Source organism: Mesoplodon densirostris, chromosome X (genome assembly GCF_025265405.1).
Source record: "Mesoplodon densirostris isolate mMesDen1 chromosome X, mMesDen1 primary haplotype, whole genome shotgun sequence".
NCBI classification, from domain to species: Eukaryota; Metazoa; Chordata; class Mammalia; order Artiodactyla; family Ziphiidae; genus Mesoplodon; species Mesoplodon densirostris.
Genome location: NC_082681.1, coordinates 79,291,486 through 79,317,325, shown reverse-complemented (window position 1 = coordinate 79,317,325; position 25,840 = coordinate 79,291,486). Strand labels below are relative to the sequence as shown.

The 25,840-nt window shown below is 46.1% G+C and overlaps 2 protein-coding genes across 2 annotated transcripts; one reads left to right on the top strand and one right to left on the bottom strand.

Moving 5' to 3' along the window:
* Positions 1–853: 853 nt before the first annotated feature.
* Positions 854–1,933, bottom strand: P2RY4 (pyrimidinergic receptor P2Y4). The gene has a single exon (XM_060086497.1). The coding sequence runs from the start codon at positions 1,931–1,933 to the stop codon at positions 854–856; it is 1,080 nt and encodes a 359-aa protein (XP_059942480.1).
* Positions 1,934–10,286: 8,353 nt separating this feature from the next.
* On the top strand, positions 10,287–22,018 carry ARR3 (arrestin 3). Its single transcript, XM_060086960.1, has 16 exons — positions 10,287–10,303; positions 10,997–11,027; positions 11,178–11,238; positions 11,440–11,484; positions 16,430–16,629; positions 16,751–16,810; positions 16,969–17,036; positions 17,675–17,810; positions 17,995–18,079; positions 18,333–18,405; positions 18,800–18,937; positions 20,438–20,521; positions 20,787–20,810; positions 20,982–21,034; positions 21,345–21,354; positions 21,922–22,018. The coding sequence occupies exons 1-16, from the start codon at positions 10,287–10,289 to the stop codon at positions 22,016–22,018; spliced, it is 1,182 nt and encodes a 393-aa protein (XP_059942943.1).
* The last annotated feature ends 3,822 nt before the right edge of the window (positions 22,019–25,840 follow it).

The window sequence follows — 25,840 nt, the reverse complement described above, 5'->3', positions numbered from 1 at the left end:
TGCGTTCTGAGTCATGCACTCTGCCTTTCATTAAGTACAGGAGAGCTGTCAAATATGTTCTCAGCAAACCTCATACAGAAGGGCCAGTCCCATTCCTGTTCCAAAGGCCATTATCAGCTTGGGTCCTGCCCCCTGAGGCTCCTCAAGGTCCCCACCCCATGAGAAGACTCAGGGCTCCCTCTCTACCTCATGGCTACCCACCATTCAACAGGGCCATGCCTCTAGCTGCACATGGGGACCCTGACAGGCAGGCTCTCCGGGATGGTGCCCTAGTTCAGCACCTTGGTAGACAAGACTATCCTGTCTTCCAGGGGAAACCAGGGAGTGGGTGTGGGCACTACATATATCACTTCCCAGGCATTTGTGATATGCTGGTGACCCCACTTCCTGATTCTGGCTATCACTGGTCAGATGAGTCAGGCCAATCCTGAGATCACTCCAGCTTCTTCACCCCTCCAGTTAAATGCTCTGGTCTGGCTGAAGGAACGCATGCTATACAAGGATATGGGGGGAGAGGGCAGGAGAAGGAGGGCTGGGGAAGATTTCCAGCAGCCTTGTAGGACCAAGAAACAGGACCAGTGGCCCCAGGAAGGGGACAGAAACAAAGAGAAAGAAGTCGAGGACGAAGAGTGGCTGCTAGTGTCTTTGGCTAAAAAGGAAAGGGCAACTGAAGGGTTTAGGAGCGATGGGGTCACACGTGATTTCTCTGGCTCCTCCTAAATCTCAGGGTGAGGGCCTCTCTCCAGAGCTCAAAAAAGAGGAGAAAGCAGCCAGATCCGGTGTCACTATAAGGTTCCCTCCCCTCTGCCCTGCACTCACCCCCTTTCTCTCACTTCCCAGCTTCCTTTACAATCTATCTGCCCAAGCCGCCATCCTGGGGGGTGGCTGTCCACCTGCAGCTGCTGTCCTCAGGCAGGGACACCAGCGCCAGAGAAGAGGCAGCTGTGGGGAGACGGGGCCTGCCACCCCTGCAGAGCTGCCGGAGCTGACGTCGATACTTGTCCCCAGTGAGCAAATAGAGTACAGGATCCAGGCAGCTATTGGCACTGGCCAGAAGCCGAGTTACTTTATAGACCATGTTGGCGATGTTCAGCACCCAGCAGTCAGCTTCCAACAGCCTTGCCATGTAATAAACGGTGCGGGTGATGTGGAAAGGCACGAAGCAGACGGCAAAGACAGTCAATACCACAGCGATGGTGCGCAGCGAGCGCAGATGGGAAGATGACTGGGCAGCCCCTGGCAAGGGCCGATACAGGCGCCGGTCCATGAGCCCATAGCAGACAAGAGTGACCAGGCAGGGCACGCCAAAGAGCACCCCCATGACTGCCGAACTGAAGTGCACGTAGTGGTCAAACTCCTCAGGCTGGGTGGTGTCATGGCACAAGATGATGTCCCCCTTAGGGCTGGTGGTGACAAAGAACAAGTTGGGCATGAGGCAGCCAGCTACGACCAACCAAACTGCCAGGCAGAGAAGGCCAGCAAGGCGCGGGCGGCCCCAGCGCAGCGCCCTCAGAGGGTGGCAGATGCCCAGGTAGCGGTGTACACTGATGCAGGTGAGGAAAAGGACGCTGCAGTAGAGGTTCCAATAGAAGAGAAAGCGGATGAACTTGCAGAGCCCAGTGCCAAAGGGCCAGTGGTTGCGGGCTGCGTAATAGTAGACGAGGGTGGGCAGCGACAGGACATACAAAGTATCTGACAAAGCTAAGTGGAACATGTAGGTGGCTGTCGCATCCCACGGTCGGAGGCAAAAGAGGAAGAGCCAGATGGTCAGGGCATTGAGGCCTAGGCCCAGCACAAAGACAACTGCATAGCTCACGGGCAGCAGGATAAACTTGAACTCCTCATTAAACTGGCAGTCCAGCTCCAACTCACTGTCGTCAGGATCTGAGTGGGGGCCTAAGGCTGTGAACAGTGAGGACTCCGTACTAGTCATGGTCCCCCTAGGGGTGGAAAGGGCAGAAGTGAGTGTGGCCAGATTTCCCTGGCCCCCCAGCCCTGACCTGAGGCAAAAATGCAGAGAATGGGGAGGGCGATGGTTGAAGCACAAGGGGGAGTTGAGAGGATGCATCTGGGAGTAACCCGGGCCAGCCTGGCTCCTGCCAGAGCTCCCTCGGTCCAGCCTGGGGAATAGTAGGCAGCAGGCAGTGCCGGGGCTCAGGAGGGCAGTCAGTGGGTTTGGGTCTTTCTTCTGAAGCTGACTCTGTCCTTCAGAGCTTGGTTAGCTAAAGGGGGTCAAGGCCTACCAGGACTATCCAATGTAGGAAGATACCCAGACCCAAATTATCTCCCAGCTTATCACAACAGCTGTGTCCCTGTGAAGAGGACATCTCTCCATACAGTAACTTCTCTCCCCTGGTCCCAGTGTCTCTGAACTACAGTGATCTCTGATACCTTCCCCCAGCCTGGGCCAGCCCAGGAACCCCATCGCCACCCTTACCCAAGAAACTTGGCACGTCTCCTACCTGCTCCCCTTGAAGCTGAGCCCAGCTGACTCTGTCACCCTTCCCCTTGGCAGCCAGAGGGCATATCCAAGGGGGCGGGGTTGGGCGTGGGACCTGTACCTCCTCCAGTCCTGGGAAATTAGAGCTAGAAAGGCCCATCAAGATTATCTAGTCCCACCCACTCAGTGCACCGATTGGGAAACTGGGGCCCAGTGAGATTATTATTTAACGGCTCCTAAATGACTGTAGGAGAGAGTACACAAGGAAACGTCCAAGTTGACAGATGAAGAGCCAGGCCACTGGAGGTAACTAAGACTGCAGGAAGATCATAGAAATCTGTATGAGCAGAAACACGGAAAATGAATGTTAGCATGGATAACACATCGAAAGATTTTAGGAAATCTAAACTACTGATATAAATCTTAACTCCATGTGCATATAATTATAAGAAATCTGTATATAGCACTTACTACATGCAAGGCACTGTTCTAAGCGCTTTGTACTTATTAATGGCCCCACAGGCTCTCTATGATGTAAGTATCATGATTGTCCCTACTTCACTGATGAGAAAACGAAGGCACAGAAAGTTGAAGTATTTTGCTAATTAGTGGTAGAGTCAAGATTTCAAACCCAGGAAGGCCAGCCTTTGAACCAGGCTTTAGCAAACCATAATTGCTATGCTTAGTGGCCTCTCTAAACCACTGGCCATAATCCAGGAAAGGATAAGCAAACATGTTCTGAGAGCCTCTTATGTGCTTGGACCAGTTCTAGGCACTGGTAGTTCACTAATAGTAAACAAAACAAGCAAAACCTCCTATGCTAATGGAGCTTACATACCAGTGGGAGGGAAAAGATAATAAAATTAACAAGTAAAATATATAGATCATGATCATTGTTACGGAAAAAAGTAAAGGAGGGAAAGGGAATAGAGAGGGTTTCTGTTTTAAATATTAGGGTGACTTTTGAATAAGGACCAGATGGTTGTGAGGAAGAGGAAACATAGAGAGGAGGTCAGAGAGTTTGGCACAAACCAGATCATGAAGGTCCTTGGAAGCCATTGTGAGGACATCTTGGCTTTTACTTTCAGCGACTGGGAAGCCACTGAGAGTTTAGAAGAGACAAGTATCAGGATCTGATTCACATTTTAGAAAGATCCCTGGCTAGCTCTATGTTGAGAATAGACTACAGGGCTAGGGACACAGGAGGAAGAGCAGATCAGAGGCCATTGCCAATAGAGATGATGGTGGCTTGGACCAGGCCGGTGAAGGTGGTGAGAAGTGGCAGATTCTGGCTAGCTTTTGAAAGTAGAGACAACAATATTTACCGATAAGGGGTATAAGAGAAAGAGAGGAGTCACGAATGACTCCAGGATTTCTGGCCTGAGCAACTGGAAGAATGGACTTACACCATTGACAAAGACGGGGAAGGCTGTGAGAGGAGTAGGTGTGGGGAAAGATGAGGAGCTCATTTTTCCACCTGCCAATTTCAAGATGCCTATTACGCATGTAAGAGGAGGTGGTGAGGAGGTGATTCACTCCTCCCCAGGGATGCTAGCCCACTTGCTTCCCTTACAGGCTCCACCCCCTCCTACATACTACCCCTCGTCTCTATCACCCCAGGAGACCCTGGTCTGAATACAGCCAAGACAGTACGGACACCACGCCTAGATGTTTGAGAGCCTAGTGCTAGGGAACATGGAATTGTCAGGAGCTCTGGGCCTAAGGCTCCTGGGGCTAACTAAGTCTCCGTGATTATGGAAGTCTTAGGCACAGGAAGCAAGCTCTGGGCCTGGAGGACTCTGAGGTTAAGGTGGGTAGTGCTCCTGGGGAGAGGGAGCAGGCTGAAGCAGAATCCACTCTGAAGGGAGCTGGGAAGCAACGGGGACTCTGAACTGATCTTCAGATCCTGAGAATGTTGCCCAGCTGGATTCTGGGAGTGAGGGGAGGAAGCAGGGCTGTAGGGGAGGCTCTAGAATCTAGAATCTAGATCTCCTGCAAGACTGAGAAACCTAGATGGGGGAAACTTGGAGTTCCTTGCCCAGTGGGGGTGTGGTGGATAGAAGGTAGGCGTGGAGAAAGCAGTCATAGCCTGAGTCCTGGACAGCTGATCACTGTGATTTTGCACAAAAGGCTCAGGTGTTTGGAGCCAGACCTGAATTCAAACCCTTGTTCTTCCACGTATTAGTTGTGTCACCCTGGATACCTCTTCATGACTGAATTTCCTCATGAGTGAAATGGGGTCCATAATACCAACCTTTCAGGGTTTTCTGAAGACTGAATTGGTTAATAGATGTGAAAACACTTCGTAAACCGTAAAATGCTGCTAATCTGCAAAGTACTTTGTATTATTTACTTTGCTCCCAGGGGTGAAGCTGGCCTCTTCAGAGGAGGACAAGTGTGACCTGAAGCTTGGCATACACCCAAGGGGACATCCCAGTGTCTACTGAACTAGAGAAGCCCCAGCAGGAGCCAGCTTCCTGCTCCTACTGCTTCAAGCTGGCTTAGCTCTGCCAGGTTTCTGCCGGTCCCTGGATGCAGCTGCAGCTGCCAACGCCGCCACCACTGCCTCCCAACATTCCCCAACCAGAAGCTAGCTTCCGCTGACGTCACCTGGGCCAAAAGGAATGCACGCCTTCTGAAAGGTTGCAGACCAGACCCCTCTCTCCTGTGAAACTCTTCCTCACTTTCATTTCTGTGACTTTACTCTGATTCTCCTATTCCTCTGGATGTTCCTTCTGACCCCTTCCCTGGCTCCTTTTTGTCCTCCTTCCTCCAAATGTGACCCTTCCGCAACACTTACTTCCAGATCTCTTCTCTCCTCTCCTCACTCTCCATTCCTGCATTGTTTCTTTCTCTCTCCCTCTCTCTCTCCATCCACTCTCATGATTTAACTTACAAGTTATGAATAATTATAATGACCAATGAGATTCCAGCATACAAATCTCCCTCCAATCAAAATTTCTCTTCAGTTGCCTAGGTTTTCTTTATGAAGGGAAAAGACGAGGTCGCCTGCTGAAAGTAAGGTGCAGTGTGGAGTGGAATAAGACAATCCCCACAGGCTTGATGGAAAGGAGCAGTAACCTGAAATCCTGGACAATCCAAATTTACTAATAAGATCATGGGAAAGTGACTGGTTCCATATAATTGTACCCAAGTTAGTGTTGTCCAGGTGTCTTTTCTATAGCGTTCCCTTTTAGTCTTTCTAAATGTCTGTTCTTTAGCTCCAACAAGGCTGTTAACAACTTTAGACTAGAGACCAGTACCACTGTGTCCGGTACCTAGGACAGCAGGGGAAGTCTCTGCTTCTACCATTTGATTTGTCTGCCTCCTCTCCATCCTCCCGCACTGAGCCAGTGCCATTGTGCAGATCCCAATTAAGTCTGCTGGTATGCTGTCAGCTGCAATAACAGAAAATGCCAACTCAGTTGACTTTAAAATAAGGAAATGTATTATCTAGCATCTAAGTCCAGGAGCAGGGAGCTTTAGAGTTGATTAATTCAACAGTTCAACAATGTCATTAAAAAAACCTGATTCTTTCCATCTTTCTGATCTGCACGCCTCAGCCTGCTGCTCAGCAACTCTCATGGTCACAAGGTGGCTGTTGCATTTTAGGCATTGCATCCAAACATGGAAATACCATTGACAAAAGGAGAGGAAGGCCTCTCTTCCTGTGTGTTTATTTTTATCACTCAGGAAACCTTTCCCAGAATCTCCCTAGCATGCTTCCCCTCATGTCTCAGTGGCCTGAGTTTCATCATGCCTATAACTAAACCAACCACCGGCAAAGGGGATGAAATGACCATGACTGGCTGAGAGGAGCAGAGAGCCAGGTGGAGGAGGGAGGGGTACATAAAAAAGTGGGGATTCTGCCCACAAGAAAGAAGGGAGAGATGCCTATTGAGTCGATAAACAATCCTGTCTGCTAGGATCCCTTATGGAATAACCAGCCCTTCCTCACTCAGCTATCCGGTCATCACTTCCAAACTGGAAGGACTGGTTGGGAATATCACTGGGGTGTGCAGAGTGAGGGTGGGTAAGGACCTGAAGATACCTCTCCCATCAATCTACCACAGGGGCCAGACACTTCACCTTTAGAGATGCACTCCTTTGCCTTCTTACTCTTGCCTCCTCATAAAATGCAAGTACTCTTGATCAAAATAAAACTATGGTGTCTCTCTTTGGGAGATTACTAACTGGAAAGGGACACAAGGGAATTTTCTGGGGAGCTAGAAATGTTCTATATCTCTATCTGGGTGGTGGTTACATGTATGTATACATAGGTGTAGTAATTTCTTATTGCTGCTGTAAAAAATTACCACAGATTTGGTGCCTTAAAACACCATTTAGTCTCTTACAGTTCTGGAGGTCAGAAGTCCAAGATCAGGTTCACTGGGCCAAAATCAAGGTATCATCAGGGCTATGCCTGAACTGTGACAGCCACCCTGCAACCATGAGGGACTATAGGGGAGAATATGTGCCCTTGCCTTTTCCAGTTTCTAGAGCTGCATTCCTCCATCTTCAAAGCCCAGAGCATAGCATCTGGCTGCAGTCCTCATATTGCCTTCTGTCTCTGCAGTTAAATCTCCCTCTATATCCCTCTGCTTCCCTCTTATAAACAGACTAGTGATTACATTTAGGGCCCGCCCGGATGATCCAAAATAGTCTTCCCCTCTCAAGATCCTAAATTTAATCACATCTGCAAAGTCCTATTTTGCCATATAAGGTAACATTTATTGGTTCCAGGGATTAGGACCTGATATCCTTGAGGACGCATTATTCAGCCTTCCACAGTAGGTAAAAATTCATCAAGCTGTGCAATTAAAATTTGTGCATTTTACTTTTGCTAAATTATACCTCCGGCAAGAAATGCACATACTCCAGGAAAAGAGAGAATGATTTAAGTTCAATCATAATACTGAATTAAAGGCCTACGAGATCTACTTCCTGTTGAGAGTACCATGGACCTGAGTTGAAAGAGGGGCTAAGCTTCAAGTGTGGGTCTGAAGACAAAAATGGGTTGAAGGCTAGTCCAAAAGTACATTCATTCTGACTTTTCACCTTCTCCATAGACACCAACCTTCTCCACAGAGCCTGGGCTTCTAGCTGTAGCTGAAAATCCCTGAGAAGGAGAGAGTTACAATGACTAAAAGCCAAGGCCCTGGGGTGCATACTAACAAGGAATGGCAATGGCTAACTTGGTTATTTGGGCAAAGAGATTACAGGACAGCTAGCTCTCCAGTGCCCACAGTGGGGAGTGGGAGATAGGGAAGGCCCAGCCCCCTGAGCCACAGACATAGTCACCCTCTGAGGAACAGACATGCTGTCGTGGAGGGTTGAGGGCTGCATCTATGGATAGATACTAAAGCGCAGCCGGCACTATGGTGAGGTGAGGTGGTGTAGGGTCCTGTAGCCCCAGAGCTTGGATATCCTGTCTCTACATCCCCCATGTCCATGAAGCCTGGGCCTGGGCCTTATGGGAAGAACAGCCAAGAAAGGAAGATTACTTTTGTTGCTACCATTGTGGGGGGTCCTGGCAGCTGCAGGACAGAAATATCTCTAATTCCATGAGTGGTCATATGAGGTGAGGGAAGCTGCTTAGAGCCTATAGCGTGGACTTAGTTTTAGGGATTGGAGAGAGTCAAGGGCTGGGGGGCAGGAAAGGTTTACTTCAGGTGGGGGTGATATAGATGTCAATTGCTTTTTCCCTCCACAGGCAACATCCTGCCCAGAGAACCTGCCCCTGGGCCAAGAATCTTTTGTTACCTTCCTCTCCAACAGGAAAAGAAGTTCAAGGCTCACAGATACGTGCACACAGCTCAACACACTCAGCCTCCCCTGCCCTACCCCACCCCCATGTACGGGAGATTGACTCCTGCTGTGCACATAAGCTGGGATAATCGGGTCTCTAAACATCACTTCAAGAGTCCCAAGTCCCACGTAGTGGGGGGCTGGGGAAGGGGTGCTCTTTCCCATACCCTTGGCTTTTGTGTGGCCTGTATGCTAACACATATATATGGAATTTAAGAAAAAAACAAATGTCATGAAGAACCTAGGGGTAAAACAGGAATAAAGACACAGACCTACTTGAGAATGGACTTGAGGATATGGGGAGTGGGAAAGGTAAGTTGTGACAAAGCGAGAGAGAGGCATGGACATATATACACTACCAAACGTAAGGTAGATAGCTAGTGGGAAGCAGCCGGACAGCACAGGGAGATCAGCTCGGTGCTTTGTGACCGCCTGGAGGGGTGGGACAGGGAGAGTGGGAGGGAGGGAGATGCAAGAGGGAAGGGATATGGGAACATATGTATATGTATAACTGATTCACTTTGTTATAAAGCAGAAACTAACACACCATTGTGAAGAAATTATACTCCAATAAAGTTGTAAAAAAAAAAAAAAGAGATACAGAAAGACTGGAATGTGACACAAGGCTCTCCTTTCAGAATCACAAAGGCCTATACTTTGAGCCCTCCTATTTCTATCCCTCACATTGCTTTTCTTTTAATGTCCCAGAGTCCCCTTTGATCCCGGTCCTCAGGTTCAAGGCCTCACAAGGCCAAAACCTTGTAGTTCCCTTTCTCAAACTCCCCTGATTTTAACAATATCAGATTCAACCCCTGACTCCCGCCCTGTCCCAGCAGCAAGAGCCTGGTAATCCTTAGCCACTAATCTTTTAGCCACTAATCTGCTTTCCAAACTCTTGGCACCTGAGCTATTTAGAAAGCAGTATTTCATGCCCCCCCAGAACCCTATTCTTCTCCCCTGACTCCCACCAATCTAAATACTCAGAGGACCTTGGGTATAAGAGGTTGGGGAGGCGAGCATAGTGACCAGAGCTGGAGACAGATGTGAGCTTCATCTTCCTCTCCAGGTAATAGTCCAAAGTCCTCTATTTCCAGCCCATACTCGGTCCCATATCCCCTGCCCTTAGCACCCCCATCAATATATCAAGAAGCACTTGAAGGGCACCTTTCCCGACACAGCTGACAGGCACTCAGGCTGAGAGACCCTGGGAGAGACCTCTGGAAGCTCCCCTAAGTTCACCCCTCAAGCCAGATCTAATACACATCAAAGAAAAGCATTAGAGAGACGTCTTCCTCTCTCTAAGTATCCCTACTCCAAGGCTTAGCACCTGGGGACATGGATGGAGATAAGGGTGGGAAAATCTGGGGAGGGTGATGAGAGCGATGAATAGGTTCAAGGAAGGCTTTCAACCTCCATACAGGTTTCTGCCACCAACAACCACGAGCATGAGGGTACCAACCTTTTCTCTCCCACACCCTTCTCCTTTCTTAGCTGAGTATTAAGGCCACTGTGAGGTGAACTCAGGCTCAGAATCCATTGCAGGAGCAAAGCCAGAGTCTGGGTTTTGTTCATTCATTCATTCATTCATTCGTATATCTAACAAACATGTCTTGGTGCCTACCGTGTGCCAGGTGATGTTCAGATTCATCCAGTCCAATTCTCCTCATACTTTCCTGGATGGAGGCCTTTCTCCAGACAAACTTCTTCTCTCAAAAGGCTCTCAAGAGCACCCCAGCTATTTCAAAAAGCCTCACTCTTTCTGGAGAATAGACAATATGGTTAGTCAACAATTCATAAAAACTAGGGAAGGTTTTTTCCCATGTCCAGGATAGTTGAGATTATGGCTGAATAAGTAACCTTGACACGAGGGAGAATAGGAGGCGTGGATCGTGGTGAGGTGTCTATCTAAGAAGAAAAGGTTACATCCCACTAGGTGTGTCTGGATGGTATACCAGAGCCAGGTAAGGAGAATAGGGACCAAATGATTGAGCCTTCCCCGTTCTTTCCCTTTTGCCAGAAAAGGCTCAACATCAATGCCATGGCCAACATATCCAGGTAAGTAAGAACTCCTAATTCTCTGAATCTGTGACTTGTCACTTACCCAAACCCAAGTACTTGCCTTTTGGGGGAAGGGGTTTGCAACCTCTCCCCAACTTGTGTCTTGGGCTCTATCCCAACTGCCTCCACCTTTGTGTCATTTCGCTCTCCTTGGGCCTCTTCTTTTTTTTTTTTCCGGCTCCTCCCCAATCCCACCAGTAAGATTTATTTATTATTTATTTATTTTATTTATTTTTGACTGCGTTGGGTCTTAGTTGCGGCACGCGGAATCTTGGTTGCGGCGCACGGACTTCTCTCTAGTTGTGGCGTGTGGGTTTTCTCTTCTCCAGTTGTGGAGTGCAAGCTCCAGGGCACATGGGCTCTGTAGTTGTGGTGCACGGGGTCCAGAGTGCGTGGGCTCTGTAGCTTGTGGCACTCGGGCTCTCTTGTTGAGGCCCGAGAGCTCAGTAGTTGTGGCATGCAGGCTTAGTTGCCCCCAGGCATGTGGGATCTTAGTTCCCTCACCAGGGATTGAACCTGCGCCCCCTGCATTGTAAGGTGGATTCTTTACCACTGGACCTCCAGGGAAGTCCCTGGGCCTCTTCTTCTAATCCTAGAAATATTTCCTTTTCTCCCCACTTCCCTTTCTCTTCTTCTCCCCTTCCCTTCTCTTCAAATCCCCCTCCCTATCCTCTGATTTTCTCCTCATAGGGTGTTTAAGAAGACCTGCTCCAATGGCAAGGTGAGAGAGCCTGGCCCAGCTGGGCAAATAAGAGGGCAAAAGGGATAGGTTGGTACGTCCTTCACGGTCTCAGGGGTTTGGGTTGGGGGCTTCAGGGGAATCCATTCAAAGGTGATTATGAGAATAACATGGGAGGTTGTTCCACAACAGCTCTCCATCTACCTGGGGAAATGGGACTTCGTGGACCATGTGGACATGGTGGAACCCATTGGTCAGTGAGTCCAAAAAGGGAAAGAACCTGGGGAGAAGGGAATGGGTGTGAGGGAGTAAAAGAAAGCCAAGAAAGGACCATGCAGAAGAAGAGGCCAATTAAAGAGAAACCATTCTGGGAGGAACCATTCAGGGGTCAACTTCTGTTTCATAGTCTGAGGACCTTTCCTGACCAGAGGGCCATCTCTCCCCCTCTCCACAGATGGTGTAGTCCTGGTTGACCCTGATTACTTAAAAGATCGAAAGAGTAAGTAAAAATCCTTGTTGGTCTGTGTATGTGCCAGGGACCCCAACCTAAAATGTCACACATGCCAGACAAGTAACCTGAATGAGCGGAGTGGACGAGTGGACCAGAGGGGTATAAGAAAATATAAAAGTAGTGGGAACTGTGAATGTCTTGTCTGGTGGAGGCTAACCACTGAGAATTTCAGCCCAGTGTGGCCAGATTTTCCAATTGTTAAAGAGGAACTGGAAATGAAGCTCAGAATACGACCTTGAGAGGCCCAAAGTCTGAAAAGATTCTAGTGCCCCTTCCCCAAATGATATTCAAAATAGATACATTTCTAAAGCATAAATGAAATTTTGTTTTTCAAGATCACACAAAATTTACATGTGTGCTGAAATTAAGTCTTTTCCTAAAATTTCTGATTTTCTCCATTACTGTTGGTGGTGCCTCTGCTTAGGCTGCCCATGGAAAGATCCAGTACACCAGAAATCCATATTTTAATGCAAATTTCCTGATTTTCAAATGTTGGCAACTAATTAAAAGATTTTTAAAGGCCTGGATAAATCAAAAAACTTTATTTTTCCATAGGCTGGATGTGATCTTCAGCCTGCCACTTTGCATTTGCTTTTTCCTTTAATTGCATATGTCTTTCCATATCTCCTTTGTGTAGGGAAACCCAGTTTTTCCATTAAAAAAATCCCCAACAAAGAAACAAACAAAACAATAACTACAGCAAGTAACAGCAAGCGACATTGCTCTGGCTACAGTATTATATATCCAGATTACACTGAAATATTGTCTTGCCACTTTTTTTTCTTTTAATTCTTACTCTGTGATCCAATTAGACTGCAAATTGACTTTGATGTGAAAAAGGCTCAGAACAAATTGATGAATACTAGTTCAGATGCAACCTTTAGATATTGTGGAATACACCAGACTTAGTCGCTCAGATTAAACAGTGCGGATAAGCAGTCCACCCAGTTTTAAATATCAGAGGAACTTTGGGGTATGGCCAGTAAATTAACCAATTTATTTAAGACTCTCAATTACTCTGTAGTTCTAAAACCTAAATCATTTGTTCACAGTCCTACAAAGTCTTCAGAATAACCGACAGAAAGAAATCTTTCGTTGAAAAAATGCATGTCAATCCAGGAATAAGATGTGTTTTTTCCTTTAATTCTAATCTTCTTCATGTCCCTTAGTAGTTTTATATTATTATTCATTTAAGTTGTATAGATTTAAGTTTATTCCTTAGCTACTTTATATGTTTTGTTACTTTTATGAAGATAATCTTATTTGCATCATATTTTCAAATATGCTTTTTTTTCCTTTTGAGGTGCATTTGTTGATGTGAAATATGCTTACGCTACACCTTGAATGAAAAAGGCTGGTTGTAGGGCAATATATGCGGTTGTGTGAATGAAGTGCGGTTTAACAAAAATTGATGTGGGATCTCTCTGTATTATTTCTTACAACCGCATGTGATGATCTCAAAATAAAATGTTTCATTTCAAAAAGGCAATGAGAGAGAAGCCAATAGCTAAGGTGGCCTTATGTTTAATTATAGAAACAAAGTTGGAAGCAAATGCAACAGAAATTAACAGCAGTTATCTCTGGAATATGATGTATGATGGCAGGGCTTTGATTCTCTTTGTGTTTTCTGATTGCCACACAATTAATATGTATTGTTTATATAATAAACACAAATATAGATTAATAACTTTAGAACAGATGTTGAATTAAAAAAAATAAAAACAAGCTATTTCCTAACACACTAAAAAAGGATGATTCTAAACTGCCAGAGAGCCAATAAGATCTTGGGGGTGGGGTGATGCCCTTCCCACATGCCACAGCGGGACGTGACAGAACAATTCATTTGATTAACACCTTTACCTCAGGGGCTATTAGATACCCTTCTTCTGCCTGGCCTCGCCTGATCTTTTTCTGTCTTATTTCTCATCTCTTTCATTTCCTCCCTTCCATTGCTTCCTTCCAGCCACCTCTTTTCCTCTTTTTCTTATCTTCTCTGTTTTTTCTTTTCCTTTGCCCCCTCTTTCCTTTTCCTTTTCTTTCTCTCTCCCTTTCCCAATTTTATTGGCATGATTGGGAACCAAGGTGAATTTAATTTGTTGTACCTTTTGAAAATTGTTAAGTTTGTCTTCATTGTAGAAATATTAGAAAGTACAGATGAAGGAGAAAAAGACTGTAATCCTCTCACCCAGAGATAATCACTAATATTTCACTTCATATTTATTCATATTTTCTGAGCAAAAATATCTATATTTTTATTAAAAATGCTATGTTATAAATAACATTTTCTAATCTTTTTTACCTATGCAATATGTTAAAATCTATAAAGTTTTAAGTTGCCTAGTAGTATATTGTATGGGTGTACCATAATATATTTAGCCAACTTCAATCGTTGGACATTTTTTGCTATGATAAACAACCCCATAAAGTACATGTTTGTATGTATTTCTTTTCATACTTGTCCAATTATTTCTTTAGACTAAATGCCTAGAAAAGGAATGAAGGGCCAAAGGGCAGTCACACATTTTTAAAGGTTTCTATTGCCAAATTGCCCTTCAAAATGGTTGTACCAATTAACTCTCCCTCCTGCAGGGTATATGAGGTTGCCCATTGCCCCAGTCATTATAAACACTACCATTATCATTACTTTCAGTCTTTATTGTATCTTTTGAATATAGATTCATTTTCTTTGCTTGCTCGTAATTTTAAAAGCAGATAATCTGGCTGTTTGATATTTTGATCTCTTAAAAATACAAAAATTACTTGCTTTCTACTAGTGTGTGGCTCTTGGTAGTTTTCTTTTCTTTGGGTCAGGGCTCCTGATTAAAAGTAAGATTCTCCACCCCTGTTCTAAATCTTTCCTTCCCTCAGTCTCTGTCACTGTCCTTGGACAGCTATCTTTCTGTACCCCATCCCACACCACTAGTGCACTCAAGTGACTTTCTATTTGCCCATAATCTTAGGCACTAGCTGCAATGTATAAGTTCATTTATAACTGTTCCACTTTTCTAATATTCCCATGATCATCATCATCATCATCATCCACATCTAATTTAAATTTCCAAAGGGATTTCTCATACGTCAACTCCTTACAACCATGAGTTAAGTTGGGCACATACGAGACTGGGCTTTGGAGTCAGGCCTGAGTTGAAATCCTGGGCTGTCACTTAGCTGCTCTGAGCTCATTTTCTCTACCTGTAAAGTGGAGATAATAATACTTCAGAGGATTACTGTGAGGTCCAAATAACATATATAGAGCTCTCAGTGCAGTCCTATTATTGACAGGTGAAATAACTGAGGCTCAGACAACTCGAGGGATTTATGCAAGTCATATTCAAGCCCAAGTATTCTGACCCTAGAGAATTATGTAATGAATACCCTGTACTCACCACCTAGCTTTAAAAAGAATTACAGAATCAAACTGAAGTCTCCTGTGTATCCTTCCCTAATCCCATACTCCTTCCTCCCTCCCTCCTTTTCTTCCTGCCTCCACCGCAGATAATTACTATCCTGAATTTGATGTTTATTACTCCCATGATGTTTCTATACTTCTACTCTATATTTATATATCAATGAGCAACTTTGGTACTGTTCTACATGCTTTTCAACTTTACGTACATGGTATCAGATTGTGCATATCATCCTGCAGCTAGCATTTTTTACTCAATAGTTTTTGAGACTTAACCATGTTAATACATGGAGTTTAGTTCATTTACTTTAACCTCAGTTTAGTATTCCATGATATGAATATACCACAACTGTTTACCCATTCTCCCATTGATAGGTATTTAAATCATTTCCAATCTTATGCTATGACAAACATTGACACAATGAACATTCTCATAGGTATCTCCTTATAGACATGAGCAAGACTTCCTCTAAATTTGTCTTAGGTCATAAGATATGAGAAGATTCAGCTTTACTGGATAGTGCCCAACAGTTTTCCAAAGTGGTTGTACTCATTTGTTAGCAAATTTTTTTCTGCATTCCTTTGACCAACTACAAATCTCCAGGTCCCTGAATTTTCTCTTGTATCTGTCTTAACATCTTACTGGTTTCCTCATTAATTGAATTGCCCTCTGTAAAAAAATAAATAAATAAACCTAGGGACTCTGACAGAAAAAAAAAAGTGGTTGTACTAATGTATATTCCCACCACAGTGTGTAATGAACCATATTGCTCCACATCTGGAGCACTGCTCAACACATAGTGCTGTCAGACTTTAAAGTTTTTGACAATATGATGGGTGTGAAGTGTTATCACATTGTGGGTTTTTAAAAAGTATTTATTTATTTATTTGGCTGTGCTGGGTCTTAGTTGCGGCATGCAGGATCTTTGTTGTGGCATGCGGGATTTTTTTTTAGTTTCAGCATGCAGGATCTTTTAGTTGCGGCATGTGAGCTCTTAGTTGCAGCATGTGGGATCTAGTTCCCTGACCAGGAATCGAACCCAGGCCACCTGCATTGGGAGTGCAGAGCCTTAACCATGGGAACATCAGGGAAGGCCTCTCATTGTGGTTTTAATGTGCACTTATCTGATTATCATTAGATTGGACATGTTTTCATACCTTATTGGCCATTCTGTTTTGCTCTTCTGTGCAGAGCCTATTCATAAACTTTGCACACTTTTATGTTGGGCTGTTTTTATTTTTATTACTGATTTGTGGGAGTTCTTTATATATTACGAACACTAAACTTTTGTTTGTTATATGTGTTGCAAATATTTCCTCTCAGGCTTTTGCTTGTTTCATTATTTATAAAGATTCTTAATGTAAAGAAGTTTTAAATTTACTATAGTCAAATGTATTGATTCTTTTCTTTATGATCATACTGTTTTGATCATATTACATTGTCTCTCCATGTCTTCCTCTGAGCTATTTAAGATCTCCTTTCCCCCTCGGGTCTGACAGGCCACTCTCTTCCTCCTTTGCCTTCAGTGTTTGCCATGTTGATGTGTGCCTTTCGCTATGGCCATGATGACTTGGATGTGATTGGTCTGACGTTCCGCAAAGATCTGTATGTACAGGTCCAGCAAGTGGTCCCAGCTGAGCACAGCAGCCCCCAGGGGCCCCTCACAGCCCTGCAGGAGCAACTGCTGCACAAGCTGGGGGACAATGCCTACCCTTTTACCCTGCAGGTACTAACCCCAAGTCCCAGGTAAGGCTTCCAGGGAAGATTAAGAAAGGAAGCTAAAGAAGGAGAACAGAGGAAAGGGGTCCCTGTTTCTTCTGTTTGCTGACCTCCTTCTGATCTTTTAGATGGTTGTCAACCTGCCCTGTTCGGTGACACTGCAGCCAGGTCCTGATGATACAGGGAAGGTGAGGTGTGGGTTCTGAGAAAGAGGGACAGGGGGATAAATGGACAAGACTAGAAAAAGGGACAGCTAAGGGACGGGATCAGACATTTCCTTATAAACCCATGAGGAAGGGAGGGGTAGTGTCAGAAATGAGTTTTCCTTGCTCCTGCCCCTTTGCAGGCCTGTGGTGTTGACTTTGAAGTGAAGAGTTTCTGTGCTGAAAACCTGGAGGAGAAAGTCTCCAAGAGGTATTTCTTTCGTCCTCTCCAAAATCCCTGCCTCCGGCCTGCACCAGAAAACAAATCTTGCTCTCAGGACAGAAACAGCCCTACTTCTAACCTCTATAGCACAGTCACCACCAACTCAGATGCCCAGTTCTGATTTCACTCTGACTTCTCTTCTTTGCTCTAGGGCAAGGGTCAGCAAACTTTCCTGTAAAAGGCCAAAAAAAAAGAAATATTCAGGCTTTGTGAGCAACGTAGTTTCTGTTGTAACTACTCAGCTGTGCCACTGTAGCGTGAAAACAGCCATAGGCAGTACGTAAATGCACGAGTGTGGCTTTATTTATGGACACTGAAATTTGAATTTTACATAATTTCCACGTCATGAAATATTATTGTGGATTTTTTTTCAACCATTAAAAAATGTAATAACCATTCTTAGTTTGCAGGCCATACAGAAACAGGCAGCAGGCCAGATTTGGCCATTGAGCCATAGTTTGCTGACCTGTGGTCTAGATACCTACCTTGAGGGTCCAGAGGAGTTCTCTGACAGAGGCCTCCCACCACCTCCCCGCCCCAAGCAAGGACTGCGCTACAGGGTTAGCATGAGAAAGGTCTGTGGGTCCTAAGGAGACATTCTGGCTGTCCCCTTGGCCTCTACTTAGAGACTCTGTGCGGCTGGTGATTCGGAAAATCCAGTTTGCACCCCTGGAGCCAGGCCCTGGCCCCTGGGCCCAGACTGTTCGCTGCTTCCTTCTGTCAGCTCAGCCCCTACAACTCCAGGCCTGGATGGACAGGGAGGTTTGTGACCCCCATTTCCTGACCCCTACCATGCAAACCCTCTGACACCCTTTCTTCATTTATCTCCTACTTGGGAAGACAAGGGTGGAAGCCAGGGTGGCAAAAGCACTGAGGAAACAAATTCTAGGTCTTGATCTGGGTGTTCCCCCTCCAGTCTTATAATGGGCCTCTCCTCCTGCTTCAGGTTCACTACCACAGCAAATCCATCACTGTCAACGTTCCCATCAACAACTGCACCAACAAGGCCATCAAAAATATTAAGATTTCAGGTGAGCCTCTTTTCCTATCCCCCTGCACCTGGTCCCAAATGCAGAGGTCTTTTTCCAGAACTCTGCCCCACTTACCCAGTCTGCTTTCACCTAAGCTTTCCCTCCATTGCAGGCTTATCAGGACACGTATCTCTCTTTGTCCATATGTACATCTTAGTATATCATGAGTAGTGTGCCCGTGTACAAGGGCAGCAAGTTGGGGTCTCGAGGATGACTGACTAATTGTAGTCATGTGTTTTTCCTGGCTCTTCAGTTGACCAGATCACAGATGTCGTCCTGTATTCACTAGACAAGTACACCAAGACTGTGTTCGTTCAGGAGTTCATGTGAGCTGGCGCTGGGGCCTGGGTCAGAGAGCCAAGGGATAGGGTGGTGGGAAGAGGGCCGGTGTCTGGAGGCAGAGGAGGGGGTTGGGGAAAGAAGGAAGTGGAGAAGAGCCCAGGACTGAGGAACATCAAGGTGAGGGTTGATGTGGAAAGAGGGAGGGATTCTCAAGAGAGCTGGAGGGGGGATACCACAAGAGGATCATCAAGTCCTGAGAGAGGGCAGAGGCATAAGGATTTCCCACCAGAGTAAATTGTTCCCACTCTCCACAGTCAGACATGCCAGCTCTCTTGGATACTCCAGTAGTTTCATGGAATCGTGCAAAAAACTCTTGGGAATGAGAATCACTTAGTTGGCAAGCCTAGCTTAAGTTCATCTCTTCTTTTCCTTTGAAAGGGAGACTATAGCTGCTAACTCCACCTTCTCCAAGAGCTTTGCAGTAACCCCACTCCTGGCTGCCAACTGCCAGAAACAGGGCCTGGCACTGGATGGCAAATTCAAGCATGGTGATACCAATCTGGCCTCTAGCACGATGTAAGCTCAAATGTAGCTCCCAACCTTCATTTTCTACCACCAACCCATTCTGTGTGCTATATATACCGTTCTGAGGTTTCACCTTCAATGAGGCCCACCTGTTTTTAAAAATGTCCCTAGGTCAGTGTTCAGAGCTGCCTCCAGGCAAGAGGGCTGACAGTAAGCTAAATAATACCCATGGGACCAATGGCAGGCTTAGGTCATAGGCAACAAGAAAGGAAAAAGCGGAAAGGAAAAATTCCTTATGTTGTATAATATTTTACAGCTCATAAAGGTCTTACGTATGGTACTGTTATCTTCATAAGAATCCCATTAAAGTAGGCTGGATATGTATTCTTATTCTACTTTACACTTAACGACCCTGAGGCTCAGAGAGATGAAGGAACTTCTCCAAGCTTGCGTAGCTAATAAGTGGCAGAGATGGAAAAGATTCTATCACATGTCATCTGGCTCTAACACTGCGATCACTACAGCAGCTACTCTCTAGTGAAGATAGAAGTTCAATGGAAGACAGATGAGAAATGGAGAGAAAAGAGGACAAAAAGAAGAAAAATATGATAGGAATTGATATAATTCTATCAAATCGTTCATTTGGTCCTATGCCTAACACTTGGAGGCCCTAGTGTAAGATGTGTCTCCCACCAAAAGCCATCTGCCACCATCTAACAAGCATTAATTCCCACTGCCTTTCCCTATGCCTTATCAATCATGTAGCTATGGACTATTATTGCTTGAAAGAGCCTGAGAAATCATACAAACAGCATTATTTTACAGATAGAGGATCAGCATCCCAGGGCAATGAAGAGACTTTCCCAAGATCATAGTTTTCTGTGCCTTATTTTTCAATCAGTGGGTTTTCACTGAACACCTGTTACATGCTTATTCCTATGCTAAGCAATGTGGGAGGATACAAAGACGTTTAAGATGGTCTCTGCCTTCAGTCAATTTACAGCCTAAACGGAGAACAAAGAGGAATTTAAATGCAATCTAACAGTTAAATGTTAGTACGTGTGGTTCAGACTACAAATCCGATAGAAGTTAATAGAAGCCAGCACAGCTGGAGAGGGCTTCCTAGAGGAGACAGAAGGAGCTAGAGCTCGAAGGTGTTGGATCTGGATAGCAACAGAGGAAGAAAAGAGTGTTCCGGGTTGGGAACATAGCCTGGGCAAAGGCTAGAAGGTAGGAATCTGCATGGCACGTTCTGAGCATGGAGAGAGCATGGGTCCACTTAGGTTGTATCCCAGCTGTTAGGGAGTTAGGGCAGGAAGGTTAGATTGTTAAGGGTCATGAAAGCCAAGCAGTGTAGTAGTCATATTCAGAGAGGTAGGCTCCTGAGCAGAGGGTGACCTGGTAAAACTGGATCTGAGGAACAGAAGTGTGGTCCCAATGAGTAGGAGATCAGAGCCTGGGAGCCCTGTCAGATGACAAAAGGTGCACTGAATGAATTAACCCCCAGACCCTCCCCTCCAAACACACAACAACGAATACTACCACCTCCAGTCTTCGACCAGGAATGGACAAGGAACTGCTGGGGATCCTGGTGTCCTACAAAGGCAGAGTCAACCTGATGGTGTCCTGTGGAGGGTGAGTAAGAGTGCAGGGTCTGTCTGGGCAGGGGCTGGGGAGCCACTTCTGTTTTCCTCCCAGTTGGACTGACCCACTCCAGCTATTCCCCACCCCTTCACCTGGACCAGTTTCCCAAACCTGTGAGCTCCACGAACAAGCCACCTTCCCTTCCAGAAACCCATTCTGTGGTTGAGTTGGCCTTACAATCCTTCATTCCCCCGCAAAATTAGGTTGCTACTAACCATTTCCAGCTGCTAATTTTAGGGTGTCATTCTACCCTCAGCATCCTAGGCGACCTGACAGCCAGGTAAGACACTGTGGGGAGGGGGAACTGGGGCAAGAAGGGGAGGATGCGATCAGGAGACCAAAAGAATGACACGAGAGAATCTAAGGGCATCCCGGGACTGAAAAATTGAGGGAGAGGTTCAGGGAGTGGCCTTGCAGGGAAATCTGTGACTCTACCTTGGGATCCTTGCAGTGATGTTGGCGTGGAGCTGCCCTTGATCCTGATGCATCCAAAGCCATCGAACGGTGAGTGACCAGGTGGGACTCACAGGAACAGTGGTCCGGAGGGTTGGGGACCAAGCAGTTCTGACCTCATGAATCGAGGACTGGCAGTTTGGGTAGGGATTGAATAGCAATAGGTAGGTTGGGTGTCTAGGTTTTCAGAGGAAGTCGGTTGTGTGTGTGTGTGTGTGTGTGTGTATGTATGTGTGTGTGTGTGTGTTGTGTATATGGGAGGGAGAGGGTTAAAAAGGGAGAGGAATGAGTAACAGGACATTTCTTCAGGGAACTTATCAGCTTCGATCCATATTTCCTTCCCTCTCCATGCTTGCTACAGAGGCTGCTAGGTAAGAAAATGTGAGGCCTGGAAACCTCGCCCCCCTTTCCCCACTGCCACTCTCCATTTTATGACAATGGAAATGGAAAAAAGCTTCCCTGGAGTGTTGCTTTCAATAGGTGTGCAGTGGAAACATGTGGTTTAGCTTCGTGTCATAGTTCAGTGCTTTTCATACGCCCCCCTCTTTCCCTTTTTGCGTCCCCCGCCCTCCACCTCCTGCTCTTCTCCCAATCGTCCATCCCCCTCATCCCTTCCAGTTTTCTTTTTCCTTCCCCCCGCGCCTCCTCACCCTAACTTCTCCCGTCTTTCATTCTCCCATCCCTTCCCTCCTTCCCACCCTCCATTCTTATTTCCCCTCTGGCCCTCATGGGGGCTTTTGTGTTGGCAGACTGGGGAGGGAACAAAGGAAACAAGCCAGTGGGATCCAAGTGGGGCGGGGGCAGCTGAGAGGGGGTGAGGATCGGAGTTGGGAAGCAGGGAAGGGATCCCTTCTCTGGGATCAGGAAACGGGAGTGGATGTGGAAGACGCTCAGACAGCTGCTCCTAACCCTCCATTTCCCTCTCCTGCTTCTGCAAGCTCTGAGGACATAGTCATCGAGGAGTTCGCTCAGCAGCAGCCCGGCAGAGAGGAGAGCCAGGAGGCTTTGGCGGCCGAGGGGAATGAGGGCACCTGAGTGCCTGGCTCGGGTGCCTCTGTGTGGAAGCCCCACTGTAACACTCTAATAAATCAGCTTGTCCAGATGTGCCCACTGATCGCTTTGGTATCTCCTCCTCCTGGAGGAGGGTAATGGAACTACCTGGAATGAGCCACCTCCCCACCCGCCACCCCACATCAGTGATTAGATCTCCTGCAGCATGTGCTTTTCCTCTAAACAACCCTGACTTCCCTCCGGCAAGGCCACCCACCCCTGAGTCCTTCAACTTTCCTTCTGGGCCCTGGTCACCTCTGCCCCCACCCCAACTATCCCACTCCCACCTCGGAGCTGCGGGCAGCGCCTGAGGGGACACGGCCCTGAGACCAGGCCTGAGGGTGACGCTGATGGTTGGACAGAGAGTGCCATGTGACCCCAGGCAACAAGTGCCACCCACCTGCCAAGCATACAGCACACCACAAGGCCCACAGCCGAGGCACCCAAGCACCAGTCTCTGCGCAAATCCAAACACTGCAATCCTTGGGGGTCAGAGCAGTGGGGGTCTGGGTTGGGCTTTGGGAACAGGAAGTTGTGATGGTATGGAATGGAATGGGGTGTTCTCTGGGGAATCAATTTCCTCCTCGCCCAGGGTGACACTTGGCCTACTTATCATCACCCACTTTATGTACAACAGCTTCGAAGGCGCCTGCTGGGTGAGCCCACTGCCAAGGCATCACACAGTACATTTTTGCCCCCTTCTTTGGTCAACTTACCCAGGGATTCTTCTCCTCAAAGTTACCTATTGTAAGTGTTGAAAAGCTGAGCCAGGACACTTTTCAAGTGCTATTCTCCACTTCCGGGTCTAACACTGCCTGGTATTGGGGGTAGAGGAGGGGTCTGCGGGAGACCTTTGGAATTGACTTTCTAAGATCATGTACTTGGAGGACTGAATAGTGAGTGTTCACTCTCATGCCACTAATCCGGTACCTCAATCACTTAGGCCTATTCATCACAGTAGGGTAGCACCACCCCACATTACCTGTGGATAAAGAAGGAGAAATAAAAAGTGAAACCTCCCCAAACTACCAAATCCTGTGCTGTTTCTTATTCTGTCTGCCCTCATCTAATCTCCAGCTGTAACAAAGTCCAAGTAGCCTTGAATCCTTAAATCTGCCGCTCTGTAGGGTCTTCCTTAATCAAAATAGTGTATTGAGATCGGACCTGTCCTAGGATGGTAGGCACTTGGTTTGTGGCCATAGCAGCGACTTTTCAGGAACCCAATTTCCTTGACTCTTTTTATGCCTTTATTAAGTTCTAGCCTTTAAAAAGCTAGTTTCTTTTCTATCTCTCTCCACCTTCTTTCTAAACATTTGTTTTATGCAGGTTCAGCTGCAGCTATGGAATGCAGCTGGCCAGAACTTTTGCAGCCTAATTCTAGCAACATTCATGATTCAACTATTGCTGTGGTTGTCTATGACATCACAAGTGGGAGTTATGCCATGTTTTACTCGAAAAGGGGATTGAGGGAAGCAATAGAGAGGTTGGTAAGACTAGCAGAGAGGATTAAAAAATACAAGCATTAGAGCATAAGAAAAAAAAAAAGACTAGGAGAGAAAGACAGGTACGTTATTTTCTCCAAATCTCTACTAAATGTTTCAACTCTCTGCAACACATTGTCCTGTAGACATCAACTTTTTCAAGGAAACAGATAAGTGGGTAGAAGATGTACGGGCAGAGTATATCATCATCATGTTGGTGGGTAACAAGATTGATCTGAACAACAAAAGGAAAGGTATAACTGCAACTGCTTCTGGCATACCTAGAGCTCAATCCCAATGGGGAGGGTCTACTGTGCTCTATTTACTTGGGAGGAGTTACCTGTGTCAGGGATCAGAAAGGTCATGGGTTCAGGGCTTCGAGGGTTCCTGGTCGTAGGGATGCATCTTTATGCCTCAGAAGGATCTATCCGTATCCACTAACTCTGGGTCAGAAGGGGGTCTTACCATTATCTGGCCCTTTGTATCATTTCTCATTTGCCCAGACAAGTCTCTACCGAGGAGGCAGAAGAAAAGTCCAGAGACCTCAATGTGATGTTTATTGAGACCAGTGCCAAATTCACCACTGCTTATTCTTTTGGATAACCTTGGCTTGTCCTATCGAGGGGTGGGGGTAAGGTTCATCTCCCCATCATGCAGTGCAAAGGCCTGGAATCATATCTCTAAACCTGACCTTTTTTCTTTCTTACACACACACACACACACACACACACACACACACACACACACACACACACACACACACACACACACACACACACACACACACACACACACACACACACACACACACACACACACACACACGGCTATTCCATAGCTCCACTGAAGGAAGACGAGACTATCCTTTCTCCCAGCTTTGCTGGGGTAGGGAGGGTACAAGCAGAAAAGGCAAACTTCCTTTGCTTTGATGGCCAGGCCAATTTTTCTGCCTGACTGATACTGAAGGGAAAATGGGACTAACTTCAGCCCAAAGCAGCTCCCTGGTTTGCCTTTAGGTGAAAGGGATCATAAGATAAAAATTCCTTTTTTGTATGTCCTAGAAGATGCCCCTGGAAGTTGAGATTTGACCCCAGCCACTTTATTACCTTCCTTCCTTACCACACACTTCAGTGCTAAAATCCAACTGGAACCCTCCAATGAGTTAGGCATCAAAAACCATTGTTCCTGTTGATAGCTTAGGTTATCTCTCTGCCTAATATGATCAACTTACTGCATTTGGGCTTCCCAGTACCAGTCCTTCTCCCCCAACCTCATGTTTTTGGTTTAAATACTTGGCCACTTACTAAGCTCTTGTTCAATTCCTAGGCTTAGGAGTAAAACGGAACCTCTGAAAATGCTATCACTTTCTCTTGACCACTTCTCACACTTACAGGGTGGAAAGTTCTGGCAGAGTCCAGGAATCCCACCTGGCCGTCTATGACTGCTAAAACACATCTATAGGGGATGCAGTTCTACAGCAGCTGGGATACCTCAAAGATTGATACAGTTCCTTCTCCACTGTTTTCTTATCTCACCCTCAATAAATGACTGGTCCTTTCACCTCAGCCTCTTATCGTTTGCACCTTCTCCATGCTCTACCTACACCTCCACAATGCAGTTGCATCATGCTGGTGTCCCAACACAGAACCATTCTAAATACCTCAAAGAACCAATTTAGGGCAGGATTTTTGCCTCTTAGGCCCGTGGCACCTGGCTTGGACTTTTTACCCTGTTTACCACACTTCTTCGATGAGTTGATTTAAAACCTTTTAACCACAGACAGTTGGGAGAGTCTTGGACCTCAACATTCAGTAGACTCAGCCAATATGCCTTTGTGCAAGTATCTCAGCCTCTATTTTTTTACTCAGATGGCCATTGGGGGGCAGCAGAGCAAACAGGAGCATATATTCTATATGGGGGGGATTTCCCAGGAAACACAGAGACAGCTGGATTGATTGTACCTCCAGCTCTGCTCACTAGGATGTTGCTACCTGACAATAGCAGCGAGCCTCTGGAAGAGGTACCATAGTACAGCTGGGGTGGGTTTTAAAGGAAGAACCAGAACTTCCTCACAGAGATATGTTACTACTATTTAGAACTGTTTCCCATATTTGAAGACTTATTCCCCTTATTTTAAAATCCATTAAAAACAAAAAAGAAGCATGGAAACCCTGGGTGATTAGTGCTTCGCAGAGTTAGTAAATTGGTTGGTTTGTGCAAAATTTGGAGAGAAGAGAGTAGAGTGGCAAAGTGAGTTAACTGTGGCAACATGAGTAGAAGTGGCACTGAAAGTGCAGAGGGGCAGCCTCCTAATTGTATTGTGATT